At 41.9% G+C, this 19,429-nt stretch overlaps 1 protein-coding gene across 1 annotated transcript in view; it reads left to right on the plus strand.

Annotated features, from left to right (window-relative positions):
- The window catches only part of cdh4 (cadherin 4, type 1, R-cadherin (retinal)), a 203,578-nt gene that overhangs the window by 160,450 nt on the left and 23,699 nt on the right, over nucleotides 1-19,429 (plus strand). Inside the window, exons 8-9 of the mRNA XM_062986402.1 lie at nucleotides 10,796-10,968; nucleotides 18,410-18,547. Coding sequence (XP_062842472.1) covers nucleotides 10,796-10,968; nucleotides 18,410-18,547 — 311 coding nt within the window. The remainder of the gene's footprint in view (nucleotides 1-10,795; nucleotides 10,969-18,409; nucleotides 18,548-19,429) is intronic.

Here is a 19,429-nt window from a genome sequence, read left to right on the forward strand (position 1 = left end):
CTAGGATAGGTAGGGACCTTTACCAAACTGTTACCACAACGTCTAAGGTCAAAGTCTAGGGCATTTCATTTATTGGTTTAAAATAGGTGTTGTGGAAGTGTGTGAACCCATGATTAAACAGAATTGTCCACAAAATTTTGGCAGTATTGTGTATTTATGTTGGGGCCACATCACACCACCACACCACAATATTACTGATTGTTTTTATTTTTATGTTGTTTTTATAACTGTATGCCCACTTATGCCGCATCGCTCTTGACATTTTAATGATGTTTACTGGTAATCTGATAATAATATAGATGCAGAGCCCAGATCAGGTCAACCCATCGTTCTCTGTCCGTGTTGAACCCGACCAGCTTCACGCCAGCTTTCTGCTCTCTGTCTCCTGTCAAACAGTCTCAGTCTGATCAAAGCTTAATGCAGTCTCTTTTTTATTGCGTTTCTTCTGCACCGTGTGTATTTGAAGTCATGCTGGAGTGGCTGTCAGTGAGAAGAGCCGAGCGTTCACCGGTTGTCCATTTTAACTGAACATTCTGTTAGGTCACGCCTCAGAGAAGCTGGTTCTCACGAGAACCTCTCTGGTTTACAGTTCTGAGTGCTTCTCTCAAAAAAAAAAAAGACAAGCAAAAAGATTAAAAAAAGAAAGTCAGTGAAAAAAAACTTAGTTCAGCAGAACTGCTTTTGTTAAACACACTGACCCACTGCTGCTAATTAGTCTGGAATAGCCGATGCACTGCTGCCTCTTGTTGTTCTGACTCTTCTATGTTGTGTCAAAGACGGTTGCCAAGTTGCCAAATACTTGCCGCTTTTACAGAAATAAAACATTAGCACAGTTTAAAGAGCTAGACCCATTGTGATAATTAGGACAGACTTAACTCTGTTTGAAAGGCTTTTATTTTACCAGACTTTAAAACACGACTGCTGGGATCTGATTCAGCCCAAACACTTGGTGTTTGGTTGAAGGTTCTTGGAAGGCATTGTTTTAAGGAGGGGTCTAACCTGTGGTTGTATGCTATGTGGTTGTAGTTTCAAATTTCGTCCACCTAATTATGGACTGAACCATCTCTGTCCTTAAGATGGTCCTTGTATCTTTTCTACCACGCTGATCGTCTTTTTTTTTGTTTGTTTATGCATTTTCTCCCCGTTTTCTCCCTTTTAGCGCGTCCAGTTGCCCGATTGCGTCATGCTTCCTCTTTACCAATGCCGATCGCTGCTCTGATTGTGGAGAACAAAGCTAACCCACGCCCCCTCCGAAACGTGGGCAGCATGCCATGTGCATCTTATCACCTACACTTAGACGAGTGCAGTGCAACTCAGCACTGTATACGGAGAGACACACCCTGACAGCACTCTTTTCTCATCTCTGTGCAGGCGCCATCAATCAGCCAGCAGAGGTCGTAATTGCATGAGTTATGAGAGAGAGACCCTAGACTTAGCTTTTTATAGAGACCCTAGACCCTAGCTTTTTATATCCCACCCCTATCTGAACAACAACCAAATGTTGTTCATGTGGCTGCTCAGCCTAGCCGGCAGGTAGAGCTGAGGCTCGATACGATGTATTCGAGAGCCCAGCTCTGGTTTCAGCGTGTGTTTTTACCACTGCGCCACCTGAGCGGCATGCTGATTGTCCGGTACACAGAGGGAGACGTTAGCTGGATTGCTAGTGGGTTGTGTCGCCTTAGCCTATTGGTTTGAATGGCAAAGCAAAAACGGCTGTGACGTAATCGCTGTAACCTCTGTCTAAGTAGTGCGTCTAAATAATCTGCCTTATGAGTTCGATTTATTGTTGGAATCCTCTCTACTGAGGCAGCTGATCAGGTAGGCAGCAAGGCAGCTCACTAGGTTTTCAGACAGACCCCATGTGACTGTACGCCTGAAATTAAGCACTTATTAGTAAAGTGTGTTGCTTAGGTAGACCAGTTCACTGGTTACACTGTTGCTCACCTACTCACCTTCAGCTATTTATTGTTGTCCATTGTTGTAACACTTTATCAGATTATATGTTCTGTATTCTCTTGACACAAGACTCAAACGTATTAGTCTAAATGTTACAGCATTTATCAGGACATGCTGAGAACAGTCCTTATCTCTCTCCACACGTGTATCTGTAATTATCGCTTCAATCCATTAGTGTAATGTAGCTCAGAATGCCAGACCCCCCCTCCACCGTATTGCGTAACACACTGACAGATTAACTGAATCTTGCCTGTGGTTGCCCACACCTAAGCACCCCCCCCCCACACACACACACACACACACACACACACTGCACGCTTATAACAGCTAATCCAATTTCATTTCTCCAGTCACGATTCAGGCTCGGCACAAATTAAACCGGAAGACTCGTGTGAATAGTAATTGTGCGTGCGGTATCGGAGGATGCTGTACACTCACAGGGTATTAACTGTGCAGCAAAAAGGCCTACGGTGTTGTTATGTTTATGGACTAAACATGACCAGCACTCAGAGATGTGTGTGAGATATCATGCATGCCATGGTGACAGTATATTTACATACAGTTCTGGCAATGATTGTCATTTAAAGATGTGAAAGGAGTAAAAAAGGAAGTGGGTTAATGAGACTTTAATCAAAGGGCATAGATTGAACTTTAAGCTCAGGGACGAGCAGTAAAAACCGAGTGTTAAAGCAGTAAATTGGCACAAGTTGGCATACTTCTCATTAAGATTTATCAAACTTTTCTACCATGCTAATAACTAGGGCTGTACTAAATTCACGTGGAAAATGTGCTTAATTTCACAGAACTTGTTTTTCAAAAATCTCAAATTTCATATCACGGTGGTTATTAAATGACACTTAAAAATTGAATGGTAAAATTAATGGAAGCTACCATACACAGAACATCCTACCTTAATAGCTGAATGTAAACCTAGAACATCCAGTGACGGTGCGAGGCTTTATATTGACTTAGACAAAAATTCTGCCTGTGTTTTGACACACCCACTCTGTGTCCACAGAATTGGTTGGGAGTTTTCCAAACTCAAATACTCGAGTCGTGTTTTTAGCTGCTTTAGACTTTGACACCTTGGGCATTTTGACTAACTGATTGATAACTGAATTGCCGTAGGATTGCTGGTGTAACAGACCTGTCTGTGCTGTGGTGTGCTGACAGTGTTTGATGTATGTGTTTTTGTATTAAGTGCATTTTGTCTCTTTGTGGATTCCATAATCATGGAAAAGTGTGCTTTTCTACACACTTGATCATCTCTGTGTAGTCTGTGCTGCACCTCAAAAGAACAAACCAGTAAAGTATTTATGCTCCCGATAGTTTGTCTATGTACAGTTTATTTTTTACTTTATAAACTTAGCAAACTCTAAAGATGCTCGGTTACACTAGAACCGCCTCATAGTGCAAATTAACCAGTGAACTTGAGGCACTTGAGCGCTACGCAAATGAAAATTGTTAAATCACTAAACACAAACCTTAAATTTTGAATTTTACAGCAAATTGCATATTACACTGGAAAAGGCTTGTTTCATGGCCGTGAATTAGGTAGGGCCTTACTAACAGCCTTACACATAATTAAGCCTTCATTCATTCAGTAATTTGTTTACTCTGCTTGAGTCATGACGCACGGACTAAATGACCCCAGACACGGGGATCCTCTTAGACCTCGTTGAAGTTAAAATGCCGAGTGAGCCGCCCGCGATGAAAGAAGAGTGTCAGAGTGCACTCAAACACTGAATGTTCTTGTGTCGAGTGAAGCGTTGTGGGAAAGTTTGCAAACAGTGTGAGAGAGAGTTTAAGCCGTTTTCTCCCGGTCAGCGTCAGGGTCATGGGGTTTATTAAGCTCTTACGATCGCTCTCAGCCCAGGGAAAGGATAGCGGATGAAGACGGATGAGAACAAGAGGAAAAGAGAGAGAGAGAGATGCAAAAACGTTTCAATTGGCTTAATGGACGTGGAGCGAGGCTCGGCCTTGGGCTCCTTTTGCAGGGGAAAGGCTATTTGCCTTATTATAGCCCTCAAAGGAGCCGCACTGATGCGGAAACCCACTCGGGAAGATTCACAAGACTGGATGCAGCATCATCAAACACTGCAGATGTGTTTGCCTGCTTGGAGGAATGCACTAAGTGGGTTCGAGGCTGGTCAAGTTGAGCCACTCGAGAGCTGAGAGCTGGTCTGGGTTATACAGTATTTCCAAACCAAATTGTGTATTTAATACAAATAGGAACTCAACACAAGAATCCTCGCTAAATATCTTCTGGGGTATGAAGGACATGGTGATGGAAGAGCTTATAATGCATGTTGGACAGTAAGGGGAGGAATGTGTTGTGAACTCTGGTGATTTATTAATTTGACAGATGCTGTTTGTGAGTAGGGTTAAGGGCCTCGCTAAAGGTCCCAACAGTAGCTGTCAGAGCTGTAAGACCTACTGGCATTTCGTCTTCCTGAGTGTTATAAACAACAAACCTGAAGAGCATTTCAAAAGATGCCCATTGTTCTTGGGCAGACTAAGTAATATCTAGACAATTAAGGTAGGATTAAATAAACAGAGACAACTAATTAAACCCTATAACAGATGAGAGGTGTGATGTAAATAGCATTTGAGTTTATTATATATATATTTAGGTAGTGATAAAATCTTGGCTGATTGTGAGTTTCTAATTATGATGTCTGATTATATTTAGCAGTCCACAGGAATGGTTTTGTTGGCGTAGAATTCTTGAGCCCTCAGTATCCCAAATCAGGACGTCGCACCACTCACTCACTTACTTAACCACTTATCCACTTAGGGTCTCAGGAGGGTGCTGGATCCTATCCCGGCTTTTCAATGGGCGCAAGGCACACAGTAACGGGGCGCCAGTCCATCGCAGGGCAGACACACACACACATACACACAACCATTCACCTATAGGGCAATTCAGTGTCTCCAATTAACCTGACTGCATGTTTTTGGACTGTAAGAGGAAACCAGAGCGAACATGCAAACTCCGCACAGCAAGGACCCGGACCACCCCGCCTGGGGGTCGAACCCAGGACCTTCTTGCTGGAAGTCACACCATGGGTCACAAACTATATAAGACACATTTTCATAAGATACTCGATCATTTTATTGGGGCAAATCATAGCCATGATCCATAGCAATGGTCAGTTCACAGACAAACAGTCCAATCAAGAGAAACAAGAAAACAGAACCAGTACAAACCAGTTTTTATTTCTGCGCTATCCCTTTTTTATCCGTTTTCGCCATTGCAGGCTGTGGATGTTTTTGTCATTTATGTGTTACTCTGTTGCTGTTTTTTTCAGCCACCTCTTCATTTTCTTGTTACGTTTTAGTTGTTGCAGTGGTACCCGACGTCAGTTGGTTGTGGCGTCAAGTTTAAAAGTCGTTGAGTTTCAAGGTATTTTTTCCCATAAGAATGTATGTGTATAGGTAACCTGTTAATTCGTTCCATGGTCCAGTGGAACTGCATATCTTTTATGCACAAATTTAAGGGTACAAATTTCTCGGTGAAGGGCGTCGAATTACAAGGTACCACTGTGTTCTTGTATTCGGTTGTATTTTCAATTCTTGAAGGTGTTGGGCTACACCTGCCACTACAGTCGAGAGGCACGATTCCATTCTCCCGTTACATAAGGTGTATGAATACACAAAATAATCAAGGTTTCATGGGAAAACGGAGCATACGATGAACAAAGGAGCTTGGGGTGTTGGCACAGAAAGGAAGGTGGGACCACAAATATGAAACCATCACTGCTATAGCAATGGCAGCACTGACAGGGAGACCAGGCAGGACGGTACGGTTTCTTTATACGATTATACATTTGGAAAAAAAAGAAACAGGCAAGACATTTAAGGACCTTGAATTTACCCTATTTTATATTGTTATGCAAATGTTACCCAGATCTGTCACCTCTTGTAGCTTTCAGCTTAAGCTACTTTTTCCTAAAGTCTTAATGAAGTTTGATGATGATGGTTCATATTGGCATCCCTGTCTACCAGAATCTTGTGAACTAGAAGAGCTGCCAACTGTATTTTATTTATGAAACTGGTTTCAGACTGGTCTTTACGTTTGGCTTCAAGGCTGAATCTTGCAAGTTCAACTGAAACCCAGTGGTACTGAGTTTAACTGTAGTTTTGTTTGTATAGGGGGCTTTTTTACTTATAAATCAAAAGCCTTGATACATTTGCAGCCCGGTGGGTTTAGGCAGCCAATGGTAATGGTGTTAGGCATGTCTCTGGAGAGAGAATAAAGAAAAGATCGAGAGAGAAGCAAGAGCTGTCCGGGCAACACGTCAACAGTGAAAGGAGGAATGTGGAGTATCAGTGATTTAGGTCGAAAAGCAATTACATTGCTGGATTTGTTTTAAAATGAAACTGTTTATAATGACGGAGGCTGACTGTTCATTTTCTGTTTGTGTTTTTTTTGTTTTTGTTTTGTTTTCCCACCGAGTGTGAATAACCCTAGTAAACATGGTCTGTTAAAAACTGGATGTGAAATTTAACATGGAGTAAAATTCGACTGACGATCAGATGCCTCCTCGCTGCTCCGTCTCTTTTTCATTCACTTTGCCTCTTTAGACATCGATGCAGCCCGATCAGCCGGGGTCGTAATTGTTTTTCATCTCACTTCCCATGTTTTTTTATGCTCTGCCTTTCAGCTCTTTTTTCCTCCAGCTTGCTGACAGATCCTGCTCAGAAACCTAATGAAGTTTGAAATCGAACCCTCAGCCGTGATTATCCCTTCAAAGTTTTTTTTGTCAGGGAAATGATGGGACTGTCTTATAGCAATTACGACGAAGGCCGGCGCCTCCTGTGTAGGTTTAATTAGTCATTAAAGCTCCGATCAGGATCTGACAAAACAGCTTCACACGTTTATTCCAGGCAGTATAAGAGTTGAAGAAAATCTTAAGGCAAGAACGGTGATTGTGACCACAACAGCCCTTAAGAAGTGACCTAAACCCACAAATGCTCAACCTAATTCCTGTGGTAAAACTTAGTCAGAGCATCTCCAAAACTGCAGCTCTTGTGGGGTGTTCCCGGTCTGCAGTGGTCAGTATCTATCAAAAGTGGTCCAAGGAAGGAACAGTGGTAAACCAGCGACAGGGTCATGGGTAGCCAAGGCTCATTGATGCGCGTGGGGAGCGAAGGCTGGTCCGTGTGGTCCGATCCAACAGATGTGCTACTGTAGCTCAGATTGCTGAAGAAGTTAATGCTGGTTCTGATAGAAAGGTGTCAGAATACACAGTGCATCAGTTTGTTGTGTATGGGGCAGCACAAGGGGGACCAACACAATATTAGGAAGGTGGTCATAATGTTATGCCTGATCGGTGTATGTGCAGACAGCTTATCGCACACATTATATACCCACCAAGCCAGCTCACTAAACATGATTATTGCCGTCGTCTATAGTAGGAAGTGGTCATGATAATGTGATTAAACTGTGTATTAACGCCATGATTGCCAGTAGTCATATTCCAATATCCCAAGAATACTGCTACAATGGAATCAAATGTGTTTTATGACTTCCAAAAGCCAGTTCTAGCTGGTTTAGACCATTTCCTATTTTCTAGCAAAGAAATCTTCATTAACGGTGGAATTTTCCGTTGCCCTACAAGGTCAGTGATGGGAGTGTAGAGGGTGATTATTTTCTTTCCTTCTTATCACATTAACCAAGTTTCTATCTGAGACTTCAGTGCGATCCAGACAAGAATAAAACTATTTTTTAATCATAATCCAGTCTCTGAGGTCTTTCATTAAGGGTTTTTTTTTCCACCACAGAACAAAAAATAAATAAATGTCATCGAGTTTATAAAGATGCTGCTTTGCTGTTATGGTATAAAGTGCTCAGGTTGTTTTTCTCCTCACTCATAATAACAAATTCTGTTTGCAATTCAGATGTTTTTTATTTTTTTTTATTGACCTAATCAACAATTAGCATGTTGAGCACTAATGGTGTTTTTGTAGAGTGTTCTTAAGCACCTACGTATGGTCCTGCCCTTTACAGCGATTGCTGATAAAGGTGACAGCAGAATATATCGCTTATGAATGACATTACGGAAGAGCGACAGTGACATTTCGCCCGCATCGAGGGAAAAGCCAAGTTTATTCCCATTATTATTTTCAACCTGCGCGAAACAACTGTAATTGCTCGCCCACGTCGGAGATGGTGGGTGACGAGCCAGCCGAAATCAATAATCATGTTTTTAGGGAGTAAAGGCTATAAAGTTTTCGTCCCACACGCGATTGAGTCATGGTTAAAGTGCTGTGTTTACGGGGAGGAAGAACACCTGGTGAACGCTGGATCATTAAGTGGAGGTAATGGGACGGTGAATAGAAGTGATTCAGGGAGACGTTTTTATAGGCTCCTCATTCAGGAAGAATTATAGTTTGATTCAATGAACAGTCGTAATGATGAGATTTTAAAGGTTGTGGTGCATGTTAATAGTAACTGTGCAGAATAGATAGATTCTTTTATCATCTCAAAAAAACTAATGTGGTACTTTGTCGTGTTTGTGCTTTTAAAATGAGTGCAAATACATAAAATACGCTAGCACACCAGAACTGGAATTTTGAATGCATCGCATTGTAGCTAGACTGGGCGGCTACATGAACAACGATTGGCTGTTCTTCACAAGGTTGGATAAGCCGGACCAGGGTTCCTCATAACTGGTGCAATTATGACCTCTGCTGGCTGATTGATGGCGCCTGTGCAGAGTTGAGAAATTATGCTGATCAGGGTGTGGCTCTCCGTGCACAAAGCTGATCCGCATATGAACAGGTGAAAAGAGGCAGTCGGTACTTCACACGTGTCGAAGGGAGCGTGTGTCAGTCGCAAAGCTCCTGGGGCGTCCGACAAGCTCATGGTCAGGTGTCTAAATACTTTTGGTTATGTAGTGTATGTGTGATGTGTGTTTAGGTTGCCAGGGATTCGTTTAACAAAGATTGTATACACTAATGAGCCAAAATATAAGCTCCATCTCCTTAAAATGTGCATAGAAATGCTTATTTTGCAAGAATTGCACATTTAGATGTCATGTGGAGTCCATGTCTCACTGATTTAGATTTGATTTGAGAGAATATTAAACGGTTGGCTTATTGTTTCGCCATTATTTTGCTATAATGTCATTTTGACAGAAATTTATTCACAATCATGTGTGCACATTTTAAAGGTTTTAGACTGGAGTCGTTTTGTTGTTGTTCGGATGTTTTACACTTCACAATGACAAAAACAATAAGAGCAAGTGAGTCGTTACGGCAGCGATTCATTACATGAATATGTATAAATGTGCATGTTTTACACTGCACACAAATGACAGATAAAAATCGAGCAGTTTTATGAAACTCAATTTAAAAACAGTGTCTGCTGCGATCCATGCAAGTGAAAATTGCCTTGAATTTATTTTTTTCTGAAATATTGTGTCATTTTGCTTAAATGAAACGAGGCATTTTAAAAGCAATTCGATTTAAAGAGTGTGTGTGTGTGTGTTCACACAGTGCAAAAGAAAACACATACAACCCCAAATCAGGAAAAGTTGGGACAGTATGGAAAATGCAAATAATAAAAAGAATTCTGTATTCCTTACATTTAAGTCAAGTCAAGTCAACTTTATTTATATAGCGCTTTTTACAATAGACATTGTCTCAAAGCAACTTTACAGAATCCAGGACCAACAGACCAAAACCCCTGTTGAGCAAGCCGAGGGCAACAGTGGCAAGGAAAAACTCCCTTAAAATTACAGGAGAAGAGGGTACGGGTACTGGACTGGCCTGCCTGCAGTCCTGGCCTGCCTGCAGTCCTGGCCTGCCTGCAGTCCTGGCCTGTCCCCAATAGGGAATGTGTGGAGAATTTTGAAAGGAAAAATGTGACAACGACGACCCCGTACTGTTGCACATCTTAAGACGTGTTAGCAGGAAGAACGAGACAAAATAAAAGCTGAAACACTAAACCACTCGGTATCATCGGTGCCAAAACCTCTTTTAAGTGGTGAAAAGGAATAGCAACATTACAAAGTGGTAAATGCTTTACCGTCCCAACTTTTTTTGGAATGTGTTGCAGGCCTGAAATGCAGGAATGGATGTTTATTAATAAATGAAATGAGCAGATAAAAGATGAAATATCTCAGATTCATCCTGTCTGCAATTAGATAAAAGTCAAAGTAAATGTAAGAAACTCTGTGTTTTTATTATTTGCATTTTCCATACTGTCCCAACTTTTTGATTTGGGGTTGTAAATAAAAATAATAATAATTAAGTAATAATTCACATAGGACAAAACACACAAGTTAAAATGAGTCGTTTGTACAGTGATGTCCATCAGATTAGAACGAATCATTGTGTCGGTGATTCATGTAAAACGATGTGTTAATGGACACCTTTTACACTTTGGCACAAAAATGCCAGGACACTCCTAAATACAGAGCGATATTTTGTGAGTATTATATTGGAAACAATGTGTGTGTGTGTGTGTGTGTGTGTGTGTGTGTGTGCCCTGCTCACAAAGTAACAGAGAGATGCCCAGAGGAAGTGAGTCACCGGGCCGGTGATGCTCTGGCATCTAGTGTTTGTACATAAAATGAGTCACTGATTCATTCAGAACATTGTGTGTGTGTGTGTGTGTGTGTGTGTGTGTGTGTGTGTTTATAACACTGTGTACGATGCAGACAAAGACATTGTGGTAATTATTAGGTTTTTTTTTTTTTAATGTCCGTGTGTGTGTTTCACACTGTGCACAAAACTGATGAACTGAACTACTGAAGCTCAGTGAATCAGTTAGACAGAAAAGTTTCTCTCATTTTGGTTTGTTAGAATCTGTCTCACTGTCTCTCGTCAGGCACGTCAGTGATGCGTGTAACTGCATTTGACGCAGATGACAGCACCATGCCCAACGGCCTGGTCCACTACAGGATCCTGAACCAGAGTCCACACATCCCCATCCCAAACATGTTCACCATCAACGGCGCCACGGGTGAGATCAGCACCATAGCAGCCGGGCTCGACAGAGAGGTTAGTCTTAACCCTAATGCTCTTTTACTATTTAATTCAAGTAAAAAAAATACTATTTATGATTTCATTACCACAGCATTTCATTGGTTTAAATAGTTTATATCAGGGTTTTTCAAACCTAAAGGTCGCGAGCCGAAAAAAGGGTCACAGAGAAAGATAATAATAATTAAATAAACTTATAATGGTGCTCAGGTGGTGCGGCGGTAAAACATACTAACACACCAGAGATGACATTTCGAACTTATCGGTTCGAAACCCAGCTCTGCCATCCATCTGGGCTGGGCGCCTACACGAACAATGATTGGCTGTTGCTGGCTGATTGATGGCGCCTGCACAGAGTTGAGGAATAATGCGTTGATCAGGGTGTGGCTCTCTGTGCACAAAGCTGATCCGCATATGAACTCGCCTCGTACAGGTGAAAAAAATGCAGTCGACTACTGTGCACGTGTCGGAGGGGGCGTGTGGCAGTCTCGCTCTCCTCAATCAGGGGTCAGCTTCAGTAAAGAGGAAGCGTAACTCAATTGGGTAAAAATTGGATGCGCTAAATCGGGAGAAATAAGGGGAGACAATGCATTAAAAAAACCTGTATGTGAACTTCCCCTTGTGGAGGCTTTATGTTACATCTCGTAAACGAAAAGATACGATGCATTGTTTGTGGTACCTAACAGTGGTAACTTGGCGGTGATGGGGCTTGAACCATCAGCCTTTAATTACTAGTCAAGGACCTTAACCGCTGAGCTACTACTGCCCCCACATGAGTTCACCTGAGATAAAGATGAGGTTACAGATGATTTTTAGCATTTCAAAGGTGTTTGCATACCAAAATCATCTTTGGTTATTTATTCAGCTTGCAGTCTTTCCTATGAAGATTGTGAAAACGATGAGTCTTTAAATGGGCTGACGTCTTTAAAAAAGTGTCGAGTCCACGTTCCATCCACTTCGGAATTCAGTAGCAGTAATAATTCTGAACGTCGTTTGCTAAGTATGTGAACGCTGACGTGTTTCTGTTACCTTTTATCATTACTGACCTTGGCTTTTTACTGTGGTCTGAAAGCAAAACTAAATAAATTCTCCTGTAGTTCCAAGCCAACGTCTAGCTGAAGGCCATGAGGTGCTGTGGGCAGTTTCTTTGCTTTGCTTATTATTCTGCCTCAAGGCATAGACTCGTTCCTAACCAGCATGCATTTCCATAGCCTGTAGCTCTGCTTTCTGCTACATGTTCTCAAAACTTATGTTTAAAAACCTGTTAGGGGTCACGGCCTTACCTTCTCTGTCCTTTTTACCTGTTGATTATCCTGTTCTTTGGTCTTCTGCCTTTGCTTAGCTGAATGTTCACTCTGGAATAATCTGAGGTCAATGAGTCAGGGTACATCATCGGACCTGCATTTATGATCCCTGATCTTTTGATTTATCTCTAAATAGGTTAAATGTCTTCTTCTGAACATCTGTCTCTAATTACTGCTGAACTTCACTAAATGGCTAAAAGTTTGTGGACACCTAATTAATAAATTTACAAAAAAGTATGTAATAGTGAGGGATGGATGAATGGATGAATGGATTTGGGTGGGTAGATGGATGGATAGATGGATGGATTTGGGTGGGTAGATGGATGGATGGATGGATGGGCGGATGGACAGATGGATGGATTTGAGTGGATGGATCAATGGATTTGAGTGGATGGATGAATGAATGAATGAATGAATGATTAAGTGAATGGACTGATAGCTGGATGGATGGATGGATGATGGATGAATGATGGATTTTGGAGGGTAGATGGATGGATGGATGGATGGATGGATGGATTTGAGTAGATTGATGGATGGATTTGGGTGGGTAACTGGATGGATGGACGGATGGACAGATGGATGAATTTAAGTGAATGGATGGATCTAAAAACCTGATGTATAAAATATGCTACAAAACTCATATATTTTTGTATTTGACAGAAGGTCCCAAACACGTCAGTTTAAAAAAATTGAATTTTCTGGCAATTATTTGGTAGTTTAGGCTTTACAAAGTTAAGAAGTCTTAGTAAAATTTTGTCTTCATCTGAACGTGCTGTGGTACAGGTAGCACTTGGCTGTAGGTTTGTAGCAGATGGATGGCGTATGTAGGTCCACCTATTGTAGCAGGTGGCTGTAAATCTGCAGTATCTAGGTCTGCGTGTTGCAAGAATGCTCTGTGCTCATGATGCAAGTGGAGCATCGCCCATAAATCACTCCGCCTCCTGCTTTCACTCTGCCGCCTGAAATAGGACACACCTGAGAGTTTGCCTACCTGCCACCCCAGCCGACAGCAAACATCCTATATAACCTATACGTACCGAGCGTGTCAAGGGTGCTGCTCGGATCTTGCGCAGAGCTTTAAAAAACAAATAACTGTAATACGCAGAGCGCAAACAGCACAATTACGAGAATGACCTCACGTAGGGCTAAACGATGAGGGATGTGCATGCGCACACGTTTAATGGGGCTCCCAGGAAGCCTAGAAGTGCAAGTGCGCCACTAGAGCGGCGTTTAATCAGAAGCTGTGGAAATGTCAACACCCGAGCTGCAGGATGCGCCATCAGTTGAAGATGGAAACCGCAGCGTGAGGGGAGTTTTATCATCCTCACATGGGCAGGCGCGTTCTCATCGGGAGGGGAGAGTGCTTTCATCAGTAACGCTGGTTTAATTGGAATATTTATGCTGTAATTAGTGGGGTGAAGAAGCCCTGCTCAGAAGCCCAGGATTGCTGGGTGTGAGGGATCATCCTAGCTTCTGAGAGCTCCGGGGCAGTTAACCCTCTCGAGTGGAGGGCGACTGACCTTTGCACTCTCAGTCCTCAAACACACACATACACAATATTTGTATTTGCATCTTATTTGCATTCACAAGCATCAGCAATCAAGTGGGGGATTAACGTAGGGTAGCATCTTTCAAATTAGCTAAATAAAAAGTCTTGTCATGTCTAAATGAACTTGTAAATGAAGGGTATTTAGCTCTAGGGATTAATATGAAGAGTGTTTAATGTAAATTGATTCACTGAATGTAATGTACTGCATATGAGCAAAAGTATGCGGACACGGAGTTACGCATTGCTAAAAGTTGTATGAAATCAGTGATATAAAATAAGTAAAATGCTTTTTTTGCATTACGCTTCCTCTCTACTGATGTTTATCTCCAGCCTGGTTGAGGAGAGAGGAGACTGACACACACCTGCTCTGACACGTGTGCAGTAGCCGAATGCATCTTTTCACCTGCACAAAGCGAGTTCATATGCGGATCAGCTTTGTGTACAGAGAGATACACCCTGATCAACGCATTATCCCTCGTCTCTGTGCAGGCGCCACCAATCAGCCAGCAGAGGTTGGAATTGTATCAGTTATGAGGAATCCACGTCCAGCTCCAACCCTATATGAACAACAGCCAATCGAAGCCTCTGAGTTGGCTCTCTGTCTTCTTGTTGGTTCTCCAGGTTTCCGAGGCATATAGGGGAAATGCCACCTTAATGTTGGAACATTTACCTTCAGCTCTAGCTCAATCCATCACTCCTTAATCTAAGAATGAAGATCTTCAGGTACTTCTGAAGATGTACTGATTTAGATACTTGCTTAGCAAGTAGCAAACTTCTCCACACTGCAGTGATAATGTTTGGCATTGGCACCAGTGACATGGTGCCCTCCAAAATAAATAGGTGCAGCGATTTACGTAAATCTGCACTCCTTATGCCGTAATTCTCTGAATAATTCCTTAGTATGGGCATACGTTACGAGCCAGCATGCCCATCATTTGCAGGCGCTTACTAGAAGATAAAGCAGTGTGCTTTCCCCGAGCTGGTAATGAGTCCCTGGCATTATTCCACCTGATTGTTTGGTTCCCTCCTCCAGTGTGGGCGTCTGTTAGGGTTCCCTAACTGTGCATCCTTAAGCAGCGTGAGCAGTCTGTGCGGGACAGATTGTCGAATCCGTTGCTTTTTTTTTTTCACCTTCACATGCCCGGGGCTGTATGTGTGCGCTCAGCTACTGATGTCAAGTCTGGGTTGGAATGCATCTGCAGTGCTATGGCTGATTAAGGAATCGATTGGCACTCTGTCTGAGTGGGTATAGCTGCCAGTGTGTGTGAATAGTGGGGAATCAGCAGTCTTCCTGCTAAATCTTTCTGCTCTCTGTCAAGCTTTTCTCTGTGAGGTTTACTGGTCAGTGCCTAATGGGCTGAAAAGTGATCTTACTTTACTTTTTGGTGTATTTCCACGTGCGTACATGTTTTAATTTACACAATAAGGCCGAAGTAACGTTTTACACTCCAGCTAATCACTGAGTTCTGGTTTCCATCATGATTTTGCCCCTGTGCACAAAGAAAGTCCATAAATACATATTTTTTGAGATTTTCCTCCATTGGCCTCCACAAAACCTCATTAAGTACATTTGGGATTGATTGGAATGTCAAACTGCAAGGCTGGACTTTCTCTTCCAACTAGTATCTAACCTTAAAAAAGGTATTTTTACTTAATTGACACCCCAAAACCTACAACAAAGTGGAGTCTCTTACAGTCGTTGCAGGTAAGGCAACACCATATTATTATTATTGTCTGTGCTTAGGAATAGGATGTCCAACAAGTTCATTTTCATGAGTCCACTTACTTTTGAACATATAAGGTATCTGATTTCTCCACAGTGTAATGGTCAGTTCAAAGCACTCCCCAGGCAACGGGGCTAAAATAAGTAACTTGAACTAACGCTGCATGTTCTCTTTAATCACATCAGCTTGGCCTTCAGCACTAATGCTGTCTACATTCGAAGTCTGACATTAATTACGCTGATTTGTTTTAGCGCTGCTGAAGGAAGCTCATACTGATATTCTAAGACCTATGGAGATGTACAATTTTGATTCGATATTAATCATTAAATAGGCATCGATTTAAGGAGTGGCATTGCTAGGCAACATAATGATGGTCCACCTTTTTTCCTCCCAATCCTTCTGGTCGCCGCACCACCCAAACTCCTGACATGTTGGCAGTTCTACTGAACTTCTACTGAAGCCATTCATGAGGGAAGGCAGAAGGGATTTTTCATTACTGCTGCAACTGCGCCCTCTGCTGGCTGGTTGATGGCGTCTGCACAGAGACGGGGAATAATGCGGATCAGTGTGTGACTCCCCATAAGCCATACTGGTTCCTGTGTGAACCCGCCTTGTGCATGTAGGTTAAGAACTGCACACGTGTCGGAGGGCGTGTGTTAGGTACGGCCCTCCTCGGTCAGGGTAGGGGGCTGCAGCAGTAAAGGAGAGATATAACTGGGTATATATATATATTTATATATATGCAATATGTATACGTCCCTAGCATGGTGATCTACAACAGCTTTTTGTTACTGTTTGGATCAGTTCCTCAGAAATTGACATTTATATAGCATAACATATAGCAGACTCTCTTATCCAGGGCCAGTTTTGGTCATTTTTACTTCCAATATTCCGCCACCAAACATTATTTTCAGTAGGATTTTTAGCATGGTTTTATGTTTGATTAAAGTTGAAAATAAAAAAGTATCTTTAAATTCATATTTTTTCATGTTTTTCTCATCATGCTGTTTACCTTTTGTCATACTAGTTCTTTCAACATTACAGCAGACCTGGCACTTTGCATTTCTGAAATTGGATAACTGCACTAAATGGTTCCTTCCATGCCATCTGTATCCAGTCTGGTTGAATAAACGTGCCGTGTTTGTGCGTAATGCCTGTTAGACAATCTCACTTTCACAGCAATCGCGAGTCACTTTGAGCAATTTCCATTTTTAATAAAATCTCAAACATAAAAATACATGACATTTAAAAAGGGTTCAGTCCCCTTGATATTTTCTACACTTTATCATGTTGTGAATTTGATTTTAAATGGATATAATTGCCATTTTTATCCACCAATCTTCACTTAAATCAAAAATTGAAATCCTTTTTTTCACAAAAGTATCCAGACCTTTATTCAGTTCTTTATTCAGAATCCTCTTTGGCAGCAATTACAGCTGTGAGTCCTCTTGAACAACATCTCCACCAGCTTTGCAGACCTGGATTTTTGCAGTTAATCCTCTTCTTCGTGGCAGATCCTTTCAAGCTCCATCAGATTAGATGACGCGTGTTTGTGAGCTGCTATTTTCAGGTCTCTTCACAGATGTGTAATGGGGTTTAAGTCTGGGTCTTGTGTGAGACACTCAAGGACCCTTAGAGACTTAACCCAAAGCCATTTCAGCGTGAACTGTCGTCCCAGTCTGAATTTGATGTAGGTATTCAAACCCCCTTGACTTTTTGTTCATGTTAATGTGTTGTGGATTTGGTTTTGAATGGATATAACTGCCTTTTTAGCCCTTGATCTACAAGTAAAGGACAAATTACATCTTTTCTTTAGTTTTTATGATAAAAATGATTAGAAATAAAATAAACTGAAATCTCCTATTTACAGACGTTTAACCCCTTTGCTGTGGTACTCTAAATAGTGGTCTAAGTTCTGTTGGCTTTAATTATTCTTAACATGTGTAGAGCTAAGTTGGGGTGTTAATTGTCTGGAAAGCCTTACATTTGGGTCTATAAGGGTCTCAAATTTACCAAGCCATGAAGTCCAAGAAACTGTGTGTGGGTCAAAACAAGAATATAAAACAATACTCAGGGCTTTGAGTGTTCCCAGGACCACAGTGGCCTTAATAATGTTTAAACCTTGGCACAGCTGGATATTCCGCTAGCACACCAGCGGGGAGATTCTGAACTCCTCGGTTTGAAACTCGCCGTTTCCACTGGTCGGCAGCAGATACTAATTGGCCACCGTATCTGCAGGGTGGGGGCCGGACTATGTGTGGATGGGTGGGTCTTCATACTCTGTGTAAGGACCCTGATTGGCAGAAGAGATTCCTGTGCAGAATGCATGGGCGAGAAGAGGAGGGCTGTGCACATGTCGGAGGCAAAATCACCAGACAGACAGATAAAGTTGGAAAATAGTCACCTGGTCTGATAAATGTTCATTTCTGCAATTATTTGAGTCAGAATTTAGCTGTACAGCTAAAGTTAAAAGACACATATACGTGGTTCTTATTATTTACCTTAATATATCTTATTATTTTCTTATTTCTTATTGTTTGGTTTGTTTTTCCTTAATGCTGTAATGACAGGACTTGAGTTGACATGGACTCCACAAATTGGTGCAAAATCTGAAATTCACAATATTCCAGATAGCATTTTGTGATGTTAACAAACATATTGGTGTCTTTAAATGTCCTCATAAAGGTTCAGTGGTGTCTAGGTCAGGTAACTGTGGAGAAACGTCCATGACAGTCAGCGCATCTTGATCTTCTTTGGTCTTTAAGTATTTGTTCAGGATGCCAAATTAAAGCATGTTCCTAGTGGTCTCAGAAATGTCCACACTCATTCAAGTACACATTTGCTCAGCTCTGTGTAAAATCCCTTTTTTTTCCTATTTCCAGAAAGTTTCCCAGTACACGCTGATCGTGCAGGCCACTGACATGGAGGGCAGCCTGAACTTCGGCCTCTCCAATACAGCGACCGCTCTCGTCTCCGTCACAGACATCAACGACAACCCTCCGGAACTCGACTCCAAAACAGTAAGAGTCTTTTTGGCGAAGGGACGTCTGAGCGTCTCATATCTTCATTTTTGTGTTCCAAACATTTTTACACTCGCTGCTTGTGTTGATGGCCTTGAAGCGGATAAAAATTAAAATTGCAAAACAGTGTTGACATGGTGCGGGTCTGGCAGCGCTAAATCATACTGTAAGTGTGAGAAATAGACGGAGTGTGAAGAGTAAACAGGACAAGCACAGATGGAAGAGGGAAAATAAGGCACACTGAGAGAAGCAGACATGCTGAAGCTGTTTTTACACTTGATCTGAATACTCAAGTCCGTACTTGGTATCGACGGTGGTGCTTGTTTGGAGGGGACCTTATCATTCTAGGGTTGTTTTCATACAGCCTGTTCATTTTAAACCCAGCTGGATGGCGCACCTTTACCAACATGCCTTATGTGCAAGAAAATCATGAATTTATTCATCCTTCATTCATTTATTCATCCCCTGTAACCACTTTATCCTTATCAGAACCGTGGTGGATTTGGAACCTACCCAGAAGCACTAGGGAGGGACAAGGCAGGAATACATCATGAACAGACAGGGCTCCAGTCCATTGCAGGGCTTCACACACACACACACAGCTTTAGTTTCTTTTTGAAGCCTTTCTCACTCTATGGGTCTGTCCAAAAACCTAGTGAGCTGCCTTGTTGCCTGCTGCCTACCTGGGCAGCGGCCCAAATGGAGAGGATTCTAATAAGACATCAAACTTATATAGCAGATTATCGCTTAGAATTAAGGCACCTCAGTAGGCAGCATTTAAAGGAAACTAAGAATTTAGACATACCCTCTTCTCAGGAGCACAGGATGACGTGAAAGGCGCCTATGTAGAGAGATCACTAGATTTTTGGACAGACCCTATAT

The sequence above is a fragment of the Trichomycterus rosablanca genome, chromosome 24 (genome assembly GCF_030014385.1).
Source record: "Trichomycterus rosablanca isolate fTriRos1 chromosome 24, fTriRos1.hap1, whole genome shotgun sequence".
Taxonomy (NCBI): domain Eukaryota; kingdom Metazoa; phylum Chordata; class Actinopteri; order Siluriformes; family Trichomycteridae; genus Trichomycterus; species Trichomycterus rosablanca.